Below are 13460 nucleotides of genomic sequence, written 5' to 3'. Positions count from 1 at the left end.
CACTACCGGATATTTAACCCAAAGAATACAGAAACACTAATTAGAAAAGATATATGCAACCTGATGTTTGTTGCTGCATTATTTGCAATAGCTAAAAAATATGGAAGCAACTCAAGTGTCCATCCATAGATGAAAGTATAAAGAAGATGTGTACACACACACTAGAGTATTACTCAGCCATAAACAATGAAATCTTGCAATCTGCAACAGCATGGATGATCTAGAGGCTATAATGCTAAGTGTAATAAGTATGTCAGAGAAAGACCAATACTATACGGTTTTACTCATATGTGCAATTTCAGAAACAAAGCAAATGAACACAGAAAAAAAAGAGACAAACCATGAGACAGACTCTTACATATATAGAGAACTGATGGTTACCAAAGGGGTGTGGGTAGATGGATGGGTGAAATAAATGAAGGAGATTAAGAGTATATTCATTGTGATGAGCACTGAGCCATGTATAGAATCGTTGAATCACTATATTATACACCTGGAACTAATGTAACACTGTGCTAAGTGTACTGGAATTTAAAAAGAAAAAGCAAAGCATCAGCCACTTGCTCTGTAACAGAGCAGGCTGGGAGGAAAAAGTGGAAAACCTTGCTTATTCTCTTGATGAGTTTATTATGGCCACCATCAAACGGCTGCTGGGAATTTCATGAGATTTGGCGAGAGGTAATGGGGCAATGGCAGAGGGAAGAAAAGGAAACTAATGGGAGGAATGCCTCATCGTTCCTGCATCGCAATTCACTTAGCAGCACTGTACCAATAGGCCAGTGACAGTGTCCTTACAGCATTTTACCAAAATAGGGAATCTGCCATTTACTCTCATCAGTTCCATTATGTCCTAATTAAAAAAGCATCCGATAAACATATTCAGTGCTATTTTTGGTAAATAAAGCATTAACAGAACTGGATATAATCATCTTTATGTTAGGTACCATTGATTGAGTCCTTATGATGAAGGTGATTTTACATTGATCTCATTTAATAATCCTCTAGATGTACAGAATAAATATTATTCCCACTTTACGGGACACTAATGTCCAGAAGACTTCAATTTCTTGACTACCTGCGAGTTTAAGAAAAAAGTTTGGTATGTTTACTCTGCTATTATAGGTCAGTTAAAACACCTGCTGAAGGAACCGAAGGTTAGCGGAGGTCGAAGCACAAACCGACCCCCCACAAATGACGCCCCCCCTCCTCGGGTGGGAGGTCTGTGACCTTCCTCAGGCACTCCTGGCTGCTCTAGGGTCAGGGAAAGGAAAAACAAGTATGTTAATTAGTGGAGATTATAGTCCTATAGACTGAGTCTCCCTCAGTTTACAAAATGTCTTAGTGATTTGCAAGAGAAAAGCCATCTTATCAAGACCTAACTTCTGGAAGGAAACTCCCAACTATTTTAATGTTAATGATTTCCTTGAGGGAAAAACCTCAACTTGACAATGGCAAGGCTTCCAGTATCTTGTGGGTCCTCTTTACTATACAAAAATTCTTTTGAGGGACGCCTGGGTGGCTCAGAGGTTGAGCGCCCGTCTTGGGCCCAGGGTGTGACCCCGGGGTCCCGGGATCGAATCCCACATTGGGCTCCCGGTGCATGGAGCCTGCTTCTCCCTCCGCCTGTGTCTCTGCCTCTCCCTGTGTGTCTCTCATGAATAAATAAATAAAATCTTAAAAAGAAAAACTCTTTTGAAAACCTTTTCCTTACCTCCCCCGACTCCCAAGTATATACTGAGCCTCCTCTCAGGAGCCCAGGGCAGCAGCTCTTCCTGCCCGTCGGTCCTGCCCGGGGTAAGGTTTAATAAAAATCACCATTTTGCATCAAAGATGCCTCAAGAATTCTTCCCGGGTCGTGGCCTCCGGATGTCACCCCACCAAACCTCACCTATATTCTCAAAACTACATCACACCCTGTAAGATCTTACTTAGGCTTTATCCATTCTGCTTCTACTAACCAAGTGTTTATTTGGAAAGGTTTTCGAAGGCTACAGTGTGGGCGGAGGGTTGGAGGGCGTGGAGTGGACACTGGGATCACAGCCTGGAGCCTGCGGGACACTCTGAGCCTGGGGGGGACGAGTGACCCGGGTGGGGGCGGGGGCTGCAGAGGTTTGGCCGCGGACTGGGTGGGGAGGTGGGAGGTGCGCAGTAGGTGTTGCCCCTGTCATGAGGTCATCAACAAGGATTCTTAGGTGGCCGGTAGGCGCATCTTTAGCAAACAAAACAAAAAGCCTGGAAAAGGTGGTGGTGGGGGAGAAAGTTACTTTTTTAGGAGTAGAGAAGATGCATGTTCGGGGTCACGATCAAAGCTCTTCCAAACTTTACGGCACTCTAAACAGCGCTCCTTAGGGATTACTCTCCGCGCAAAGTTCTTCGGTTTGTGACTTTCCGTCCGCGGAGTCCCACCCAGAACCCGCCGGGCCGCGCAGCCCAGGGCTGGGCTCGTCGTCCCCTCCGCGTCCCTCCGGGCGGCCCGGCCCCGCCCCTTCCCCGCCCACCGCAGGCCCCGCCCACCGCAGGCCCCGCCCCCGACTGGCGCGCCCGGGCTTTGGCGCGCTTCGGCGGCCCCGCCCCCTTCCCCCCCCCCCCCCGGCCTGTGCGCCCAGGCTTTGGCGCGCTCCGGCGGCCCCGCCCCCTTTCCCACCCCGCAGGCCCCGCCCCCCCGGCCCGCGAGCCTGGGCTTTGGCGCGCTCCGGCGGCCCCGCCCCCTTTCCCACCCCGCAGGCCCCGCCCCCCGGCCCGCGAGCCTGGGCTTTGGCGCGCTCCGGCGGCCCCGCCCCCTTTCCCACCCCGCAGGCCCCGCCCCCCGGCCCGCGAGCCTGGGCTTTGGCGCGCTTCGGCGGCCCCGCCCCCCACAGGCCACGCCCCCAGCGTCCCGCCGGCCCCGACGCGGGACCACTCGGGCGGGGGTCGGGCGCCAGGCCTGCGGCGTCTCGGTCGTTGCCCGGGCCCGCCCGCCCGCCCGCCCGCCCGCCGCGGCTCCCGCTCGGGGAGGACCCCTGGCCAGGCGGGGCGATGCCGGGGGGCCGGCGGCCGAGGGTCCGCTCCGGGAACCAGCCTCGTCCCGCGCCCGCCATGGAGCCGTCCGGGCGCGGGGCCTGGGCCCACAGCCGCGCCGCGCTCGACCGGCTGGAGGAGCTGCTGCGCTGCTCGCGTTGGTAAAGACGGACCCGGGCGGGGGCGGGCGGGGGCGCGGGCATCACCTTGGCGGGCCCCCGCGCGTCTTCCCGGCCGGCTCGCAGCCCCTCCGCGCGCGCTCCCGCCGCCCCCGCCGCTCCTCCCTGCCCTAACCAGCCGCGACGGCAGTTCCGGAAGCTCCGCGGCGGCCCGGCGGGCGGGGGCGTGGCCTCGGCCTGGCCGCGGCTCCCAGGCCCCGCCCCCGCGGGAGGTGCGCGCTGAGGCGGCGGCGCGGGCGGGACCCCGGCGACCGGCCCCGGCCCCGGCCCCGACCCCGACCCCGACCCCGACCCTCACCCCCGCCCGCCCGGGGCTGCGCCCGCCCCTTTTGGGTTCCTCTGGCTGGAGGCGCGGCACGGACACCGCGGTGCGGCTTCAGGGGCTCGTCGCCTTGGTTCCGTCCGAAGGCGGTGCGGCTCCGGCCCCGGCCCCGGCCCCGGCCCCGGCCCCAGCTCTGACGGATGCTGTTTATCACTTTTTTTGCTTCCTGTTTTCCTTCACGCCGTGGCACCGCGGGAGTCTGCTCACTTCCAGGCTTTCGTTGTCCCTGAAGACCCCACTGTCCTGGCCGGTGCCCCGTGCTGCTGTTCCCGGAGCTCTTCCCGGTCTGGGAGGCAGGCAGGTCTCTAACACGCAGGAAGGGCTTTGCCGCCCTTTTTCGTTTCGTCCAAAAGCAATGATTGAGCACCTGCTGTGTGCACAGCTCCGTATTTCTGCATCGGTGTCTCTCGGGCGGGTTTTCTCTCTGCTTGTAGCCCAGTATTTATCTTTCTTGGACTTTGTTTTGATTTGTCCCCCCACGCCCCCCCCCCCCCCCGATTTCCAACCTGCAGAACTTAGATGTACATAAAGTACAAGTAACACAGCAGCTTTTTCTTTAAAAATGAAATGGACTTCACTGTGGGGCGCCTGGGTGGGGTAAGTGTGGAACTCTCGGTGCTGGCCGGCATCCTGAGGGCCTGAGCTCCAGCCCTGGGTGGAGGGTCTGCTTCAGGTCCTCCCTCTTCCTCTGCACTTCTCCCTGCTTCCCACCCCGCCCCCCCCCATCTCTTCTCTCTCACTCTCAAATGAATCTTAAAAAAAAAAAAAAAAAAAAAAAAAGAAATGGACTTAACTGTCAGAGACTTCTGCACTTTAGTTTTGTAAAACCTTTACAAAGTCATTGCACTCCTTAGAAAAGTGGCACTTTTGCTAGAATTCATGGAGACATTCTGAGTTGTGTGTGTTTTTCATAACACAGGGGCCATCCATCTGAGAACAAGAAATTTATTTTTATTTTATTTTAATTTTTTTGAGAATAGGAAATTTAAAACTGGCTCTGCTAGTTGCTATAATAGAAGCAATTATAATTACACCTTCCTAGTTCAACAAAAGTTAAGACATTCAGTTGGCACATTTCTGTATGGAAGGCACTAGGGCAGCAGCATAGTGCTTCACTTAGACTGTGGTGGAGTCAGGTTCCAGCTTTGACACTGTGGCCCAGGTCATTCAAATTCTCTGCCTCAGTTTCCCCGTCTGAGTGATAATATCACTCCGCTCATCCACCCTACGAGGATTCATTAGTAATAAAGATATTATTGAGCACCTGCAAAGTGCTATTTTGGCATTGGGGATTCATTTCGGTAGTGAACAAAGCAGACAAAACCATCAATCCTCATGAAACTAACATTCTGTAGGAAGAAACTAAATGAAATTGTACATGCAGAGTGTTGAGTATGGGTGGTTGTCATAGAATAAGTGATAAATAATAGCTGTCTTATAAAAATACAAAGAAGTATAGCCTGCTTGCTGAATGGTTTCGAGGAAGACAAAATAGGTGATTTGTAAGACTAATCTATAGGTTGTCCTGAAATCCATTGCAGCCAATTTCACTTTTTATCCTCTGCCAACGATTTTTCCAGTTTTTAACTGAAGTGAGCAGAAAATTAGAGCCAAAGGACTGAAAGTGGACATCAGTAGCTAGGTCCAGACTTCTAATACAAGTTGTTCTTTTGACTAGACAGTAATGGTGAGCTCCAGTGATTTTTCTTAAAAAGATAATATATGAACCACTGACAGAATAGCTAAATTTCACCTGTTTCTTTGCTTATTTTAATATAGGGGTCTGCAAACTTTCTATAAAAAGTCATATAGTAGGTACTGTAGACTTTGCTGGCCACAGTATCTGTTCTTTATTATTTATGTTTTTTACAATCCTTAAAAGCAAAAAGTGTTCATAGCTCAAGGCCGTACAAAGACAGTCTACTGACTTGATTTGGTGCACAGGCTGTAGTTTGCTAAACTGTTTTAACAGGTACAATCTTAAGTTTAAAAATACTTCTCTCTAAAATTTTATATCACAATATTTAGAAATGATTTTGTGTTCTTCTCGATGTCTCTGTGTTTTGGTACTGTCCGAGTGAATAGCGTGGCTAGTTGCTCCTTACCCATGGGGGACAAAAAAACATTCTTTCCACCTCTGCCTTTTCCTGCCTGACATCATTGCTTGAAAGGAGCAACTCCAATGGTTTGCTTCTTGCTTTTGCGACCCACCATTCAGAGCAGTGTCATATTATTTGAAATTGTGTCAGTATGCCCTTTTACAGAGTTTCAAAGTTCTACCCAGTGGGCTAGTGATTACCCCGATTACCCTCACATTCAGCTTGCAGCTGTCATCTATATTGTGTTCCCAGGTGTCACCTGTCTCGTGTAGCACATTGAATCTATTTTGCAGGAAGCATTACTTGCGCGTGCAGGTGGATTGGCTACATTACAGGGCATCCTTTCTTGACCTTTAACATAAGTGTGGCTCCAAGGTGAAGCTGATGAAATTTTTCAAGAGGCCAGATGTGACATTTGTGTTAGGTCCAAGCCTCACAACGAGATAGAAGCTATTTAAAGATTTGGACAAATGAGACAGGAAGACCGTATCGTTTGAGAGGCTGGCAGAAAGCATAGTAATAATGTGATCCTAAAGGAAGTAGGAAAAAATATTAGGAGCTGTAATGTAAAAACCCAAGTGTCATATGACACTGTTTTGTGAACTAAAATAATTAGGTACCTCTTGACGGTTAGAACAAGGGGCTTTGATCTCTACTTACAATGTAATTTGGAGTTGTAGCATGTTTTATTTTTTATTTTTTTTTTAATCTTTTTTTTTTTTTTTTTTTTTAATTTATGATAGTCACAGAGAGAGAGAGAGAGAGGCAGAGACACAGGCAGAGGGAGAAGCAGGCTCCATGCACCGAGAGCCCAATGTGGGATTCGATCCCGGGTCTCCAGGATCGCGCCCTGGGCCAAAGGCAGGCGCTAAACCGCTGCGCCACCCAGGGATCCCTGTAGCATGTTTTAAATCAACTTTTAGTAAAAAGTAAAAAGGTAATCTTGTGATTTTTGGGGTAGGTGAATTTTTTCTAAATTGTCTTGTCATCGTAAAGGCGATCAAGATTTTTTTCTCTTAAGCACAGCTTAGCTGTTACGAGCATTGCTTTTGAACATTGGCTTCAAATCGTGGCTTAGTGGTTTTGGATAAATTATTTTATCTTTGTATGCTTTTCTCATTTGCAAAATGAGTTAGTAGTCGTTTCTATCTTATAAGTTGGCTATGGGAATTAAATGAGTTAATATTTATAAGATACTTAGAGCAGTGCCCATTATGTTTTAAGTGCTATATGAATGTTTGTAAAATACAGGATGGATTTCCTGACCCCAGCATTAAGCTTTTGCCTTCATTAGTTTTGAATGTTCAGAAGCATTTTAATAGGCCAATGATCCTTAAATGGAATGATTACTCCTTTGGCTTGCTCTGGTGCTGATTAGGACCACAAGCCATCTCTGAGGCAGTACATTAGTGGTGCTATGTGGTGAGACATTTTCAACCTGTAAGGAGCATGCTTAACTATAAGGGATAAAATGTACACAGAGTTTGGGGTAAATTATGATGAAGGCCAAAGAGATGCAAAGGAGAATACTTTGGATGGTGCCAGTAGAGGAAAGTTTTATGGCTTTTGAATTGGGCTTTGGAAAGATTTTCACAGATGGAGACAGGTGGAATGTGCTAATTACAATATGTTAAAAGGTACAGTAGAATAAATAGGAAGTGTGAGTAGGTGGGTCAGATCAGAAAGCAATTAGTGGCCCAACAACAGACTATTCATTTGGTTCGCATAGTTCCTAAGGAGAAGCAATTTATGTACCTTTCCTGGGACTCTGGTGTCCCCATCTATAAAATGAGGAAGGTGGACCAAGTGCTTTTTAAGGCTCCTTCCAGTTTGTAGGTTCTATAATATTAGTTTCCATTGGATGCACATTGTTGTTTAAAACTTTTTTTTTTTAAAGATCTTACCCATTTATTTATTTGAGAGTGAGAGAGCACAAGCAGGGGGAGCTGTAGAGGGAGAGGGAGAAGCAGGCTCCCCGCTGCCCAGCAGGGAGTCTGACCCAGGGGCTCAATCCCAGGACTCTGGGATCACAACCTGAGCCAGAGGCAGAGGGGCTTAACCAACTGAGCCACCCAGGTGCCTCTGTTGTGTAAAACTTGCTATTGAAGTTTAACCTACATCTAGAAAAGGGCACAAACCATTGGTGTTCAGTATGTATCAGATATCCCTCCTAACTTTTGGTGTTTTGATTTTTTGGTACCTGTAGCCTTCAGTAATACTACACATTTCATAAAGACAGGTTCGCATTTGTAGCCACAGTGCTGGACACAACATTTCTTCGTGTTTGTTAAATTAATGGATAAAAGAATTTAGATTAGGTTAGGATCACATTTGAGAAGCTTTTGCAGGTGGAAATAACCAGAAGGACCTGGTAAACTTGCCTCACCAAGAATCCTTCATAGGTTCCTGGGGTTTATTACCAGTAGTAAGTAATGACTGTGGTCTTAGAGTAGATGTAGAAGGCAAAGGTCTTTACCTCTGGGGGTTAGAGCTAGAACTATAACTTGCACAGACCCACTACAGGCCTACACACACCTAGTGCTATACAGGCTTGGGACTGCCAGAGAAACTTAGACATTGAGCATCTGTTTCCTAGAGTATAGGGGAAGGTCTTACAAGTGGACTTATTATTAGTTGGGTCTGGGACTTACAGGAGAGGCTGGGAGTGCACTTTTGACAGTCATCTATCTGCATGTAGATCATAATTGAAGGCATACTTCTGGAAGTGAGCAGGGAAGGGAATACAAAGATGAATGAGCCTTGAAACTCAACATTTGAATATAAGGTGGAAGAGGTGGAGCTTTAAGAACAGTTACCTAGGTACTGTTTTGCTTTGGAAGAAAGAGAATACAGGACAGAGTAAACCAGTGCTATTTGAGTCAGATATACGTGATATTCTCTGTGACTTACCTGTCTCATAACAGCAGATCCTATTTTAATTAGTTGTTAATAGATAGGAGTCTATTGCCCATTTGGCTTTTGGTGTATTGGCTCATTGATTTTATTCAGTGTTTAACACTAAACAATTAGACATGATTTTTAAAAAAATTTTACCATGTGACTTACTTGAATCTGGCATACAAAATACACAGAAAAAGATGCTTTTGTGTCATTATTCATGTCCCTTGTTAACAATTTTGTTTATTTTGAAGATAAATACAAGAAATTGATTGGCTTGGAGAGCCTGTTAACCAATTGTGTTGGTGCACACTTAAAATAACTGGGCAGTTTTCTAAAATGTAAGAGCACTGTGGTAGCTAGCTATGTTGCCTAATGTTAAATAACAGTTTATCTTATAGAAGCTTAGGGAGCCATTCTGTTAAGAAATGGGTCTGCCTCAGTATTATAATCTCAGCTGAATTTACTTTCCTTTTCTTCTTTGCAAAGACATTTTTATATCAATAGGACCTTTTTTTTTTTAAAAAAAATTGTTTGTTCTCACTACTTAGTCCTTCCCTAAGTTATAATCCTCTGACTTTGCCAATCTTTCCAAATCAACTCCATGTAAAGTAACAGAAATATGACTGCAGATGGGAAAAAGTAGAGTAGCCGAATTTTCAAGGTACGGAAATCCTGTTACCATGCAAATGTCTTTTCTTATTCTTCTGGATTTTTTTTCTTTCTAATATATATGTATATCAAACAAAGAATAGGGTAAGGATAAAATAGAATTGTTAATATAAATTCATTTTTGCATGTAGTTTTCCATTTGCTTCATTCACTAAGGATTTATCAGAGTCCTGCCGCTCACATAGCACCACGCTAGGGAGGAAATAGTGTGTTGGAGAGCTCAGAAAAAATAAAAGTCAAGACCTCTTGTTTGTAGGGCTACAGTCTATTTGGAGATGAGGGAATCAAGCGAATACAATACAAAATATTTTGCTTTCAGCATTGATTTCCAAAGCCCCAACTAGATGCCATCTCTCTGGGACTTTAGAGCATTTTGTACTTCTCTTAAGTCATATAGTAACTTTGCTTACGAAATTACCTATTTATATTATTTTATTTTATTTTATTTTTTTAAATGTAGGCACAAGCTTTTTTTTTAAAATTTTTATTTATTTATGATAGTCACACACAGAGAGAGAGAGAGAGAGAGGCAGAGACACAGGCAGAGGGAGAAGCAGGCTCCATGAACCAGGAGCCCGACGTGGGATTCGATCCCGGGTCTCCAGGATCGCGCCCTGGGCCAAAGGCAGGCGCTAAACCGCTGCGCCACCCAGGGATCCCCTGAAATTACCTATTTAGATTATAATTCTAAGCCCCTTAGGGTATATATTATATTGCAGGTGACCTTCTATTGTTTCTGGTCTTATGCTGTAATAAGCTGTGCGGGAGGGAATATCTTTGTCCCCTGGCCTTTACATTTAAAAATTTTTTATTAAAATTATACATGAACATAGTCAACAAAGTAAGGCAAAGACATATGAAAACATTGTTTTGCTTCATCTATACTCCACATACAACCTCTTTATTTTAGTTCTTGAAGATTTACACCTATATTTCCAAATGATCAGTTTCTATTGCTACTTCTTGAATTTTTCCATTTTAGACCTTGTTCACTTTCTAACTTCCTACTCTAAAAGATGAGTTTTCTTTTTTTTTTTCTTTTTTTTTTTATTTACTTATGATAGTCACACACACAGAGAGAGAGAGAGAGAGAGAGAGAGGCAAAGACACAGGCAGAGGGAGAAGCAGGCTCCATGCACCGGGAGCCTGACGTGGGATTCGATCCCCGGTCTCCAGGATCGCGCCCTGGGCCAAAGGCAGGCGCCAAACCGCTGCGCCACCCAGGGATCCCATGAGTTTTCTTATTATCTATTAACTTTCTAATAAGGAAGAGGAAGTACAAAATAATTTTCAATCATTATTTTGAAGGCCAGGCATCCCTTGTTACCCTTGAGATGTCTTAGGCAATTTTGAATATATATATATGACGTTTTAGTTTTATTATTTCTTAATCTCTGGACTCTCTTGGTGAGATATCTCCTGTCTAGGTAGATATTTTTTGTGTTTTGAAGTTTCAGTTTTATAAGGACATATCTCTAAAAGATAAAATTCCTGGCAGGGGAATAGTTGAATTAAAAGTGGGTACATTTAAAATTTTGATACTGTCTGATTATAGTAGAAATTGTTTTATTCCTGAGTGTCTTCTCAGCTAAGCTCCTGGCATTGTCAGAAAGCCTGGCTTTGACTTGGATCTGTGCCATCTTCTGTCTGTATTTGCTCTTTGAACTCTTCATTAACCTTCTTTTGAACTTGACCTCATTCCCCCTAGCCTTGGTTGTAACATCCCTCTCCCTGCTCCTTCCCTTATGCACGCACACCCATACTTCTCAGTCATTCCTCCAATGTCTTTTTAAAATTTTAAAAGATATTTTATTTATTCATTAGAGACACACAGAGAGAGAGACAGAGACATAGGCAGAGAGAGAAGCAGGCTCCTCACGGGGAGTTGGGTGCAGGGCTCCATCCCTAGACCCGTCATCATGCCATGAGTGGAAGGCAGATGCTCAACCACTGAGCCACCCAGGCGTCCCCAGTGTCTTTCCTCATCTGTTAACAACAACAAAATATATTCTAGCTCAGTAATTAGAATAATTAGTACAATTGATCAATTGTTCATAGATCTTAGATTCATTGCTAATCACACTATAGCTTCTCATTACTGGGGTGAAGGGTCAGAACCATAGATAAAGTGTTCAGAGTCATCTTAGGACATTTAAGTTTAGAAACAGAATCAAGGCATTGAGTTGAATGCTGCCATAGAAAACCATTGAATGCTGTGGACTGCATCCTGGGTTGAGAGACAGGAAAGAGGCATTAACAAAATGCTGAAACAGGCAGGTAAATGTGCTCTAAGGAAATTCAAAACTCAACAGAAGGAAAACTTTCAAGAAAGAAGTTGAGGTCAGTGTTACTTCACAGAAATGTCAGGGGGAATGAGGCCTAAAAGTGTTTTTTGGGGGCAATTTCAACAGAGTGCTGGGAGTTAAAGCTAGGGAGATAAGGAGACAGTGACTGCTCTAGAGCTCTAAGTTAGGACCTTACATCTGTAGGGAAGAGCTGGGGTTGAAAGTAGAGTGAGAAGCAGGATCTAAAGAAAGTGCCCCCCCCCTTTTTTGAGTGGAGGAGAGAGTACCTACCTGTGCGTTTTTAGGCAGAGAGAGGAAGAAAGGTGACTATAATGATGAGAATAGATTATATTAGGGGACAGAGAAGATAAGGGACATAGGGAGAGATAGAGCAGTGCGTTGTAAGAAAAAAAGAATGACTGCAGGAGATCTCCTCTGAGCCTGGAGGGAGGGATAGAATTACGGGTGAAAAGGTTAGGAAAGGGTCCAGGTGGTAAGAAGCTCACACAGTTCATCTTCAGTCAGGTTAATGGTATTTCAGAGCATAGAGATTGTTAGGAATAGCCACCTATTCATTTATTTACTCATTGAAAATATAATGTGCCACTTTGGTAGAGATACATAGGTGAAGAAACTATCAAGTAGATTTATAAAGACATATTTACGTATCTTCTTTTTTTTTTTTTTTTTTTTTTCTGAGAGAGAGTGAGTGAGCCTGGGGAGGGGCGGACAGAGAAGGAGAATCTTAGGCAGACTCCACACTCTGCAGGGGGCCCTGACATGGGGCTTGCTCTCAGGACCCTGAGATCAAGAGTCCAGTGCTTAACTGACTGAGCCATCTAGACACTCCTATCTCTCTTTTTATGATAGTTAGTCATAGCCTGAGAGTAGGTGAGGAAGGAGTGGACTGTCAGGCCTGTCTGGCATTACAGATTGGCATCCGTGAGTGTCTAAGAGGTCAGTGGAAATAGGGTGATGGTGAAGGTGGCTGTGAAGTAGTTAACTGTGGCCTAGGGAATCCAAGGAGCTAATGAACTGAATGGTATTCTCTCAAGGTAGGGAGCAACCTGAAGGTGGAGGCTTGGTCAGTGATAGAATAAAAGAGACATAGGGAGTATATTGTGATAGAGGATGTGAACTACCACCACTTCAGAGATCTTAGAGCAGAGCTTGTAATGAAGTAGAATTTAATACATTGATTAGGAGATAAGAGATTAGGTTTGGTAGATGAAATCATAAACAAAAATTACAGGAGGAGCATGATTGTTGTAGCAGATATTATCTTAATTGCTAGAATCCCAAAAGTGGCTGGCATGTCACAAGTCATATATTTATCACTGTGATCTGTGTAGTGTGATAGAAAAATCAGATATTGTGAGTTTTTGAAAAGTAATGGGTTTTATAATGTCAATGAGCACCGTATGTGGTATTTTGAGGATAACATTGTAGGTGTGTACTCTGTTTTTAGCATTCTTTTTGAAAGCTCAATTTCACTTTAATGTTCATATCTATTAAAATGTGCAGTGTGATACTTTTGATCTTTTAAGAAATGTGGAAAACTGTTTTTATTGATATGTGGTATGTATACAGAGGTAATTGGATAATAATGGTGTAAATACCTAAAGGTCCTAAGGTTATTGTGATAAACCAAGCACAAAAAATGTTCATCCTTTGAAAGCTTTATTTCTCCTGTCTGCTCTCACTACATTACACCCTCTGAAAATAATGATTTGATGTGTTTATTAAGAAGTAAGTACTGTTATTTTCTGAGGATTATCAAATGTAGCAGGTATTTCCATGGACAATAATTGTGTTTCTGTCTTTCCTCTCCCAATGCCATGAATCTCATTCCGTCTGCAGAATGTCAACCTGATGATTCCTATTTGCAGTTGCTTAAAGTACAAAATAGTCAACTAATTGTTAACTGAAAGAATGGCTGGATTTTTGACAGGGCATTGATGAAATGTAAATAGCCACTTAACAATGGTCAGAAAACAGGGTATTTATT

The 13460-nt window shown here is 44.5% G+C and overlaps 1 protein-coding gene across 5 annotated transcripts in view; it reads left to right on the top strand.

Moving 5' to 3' along the window:
* Positions 1-2964: 2964 nt before the first annotated feature.
* Positions 2965-13460, top strand: part of BARD1 (BRCA1 associated RING domain 1) — a 78915-nt gene continuing 68419 nt past the window's right edge. The window contains exon 1 of one of the 5 annotated variants that reach the window (XM_049106481.1): positions 2965-3158. In XM_049106481.1, coding sequence (XP_048962438.1) covers positions 3016-3158 — 143 coding nt within the window. In that variant the 5' untranslated portion in view covers positions 2965-3015. Of the gene's footprint in view, positions 3159-3659; positions 3800-4045; positions 4096-13460 lie in introns of those variants that run through there. The other 4 variants (XM_025441598.3, XM_049106482.1, XM_049106479.1 and 1 more) reach the window with 4 other exon arrangements.

This window comes from Canis lupus, chromosome 37 (genome assembly GCF_003254725.2).
Source record: "Canis lupus dingo isolate Sandy chromosome 37, ASM325472v2, whole genome shotgun sequence".
Taxonomy (NCBI): Eukaryota; Metazoa; Chordata; class Mammalia; order Carnivora; family Canidae; genus Canis; species Canis lupus.
Note: the sequence above shows the minus strand (reverse complement) of the source record. Positions and strands in the feature narration are given on the sequence as shown.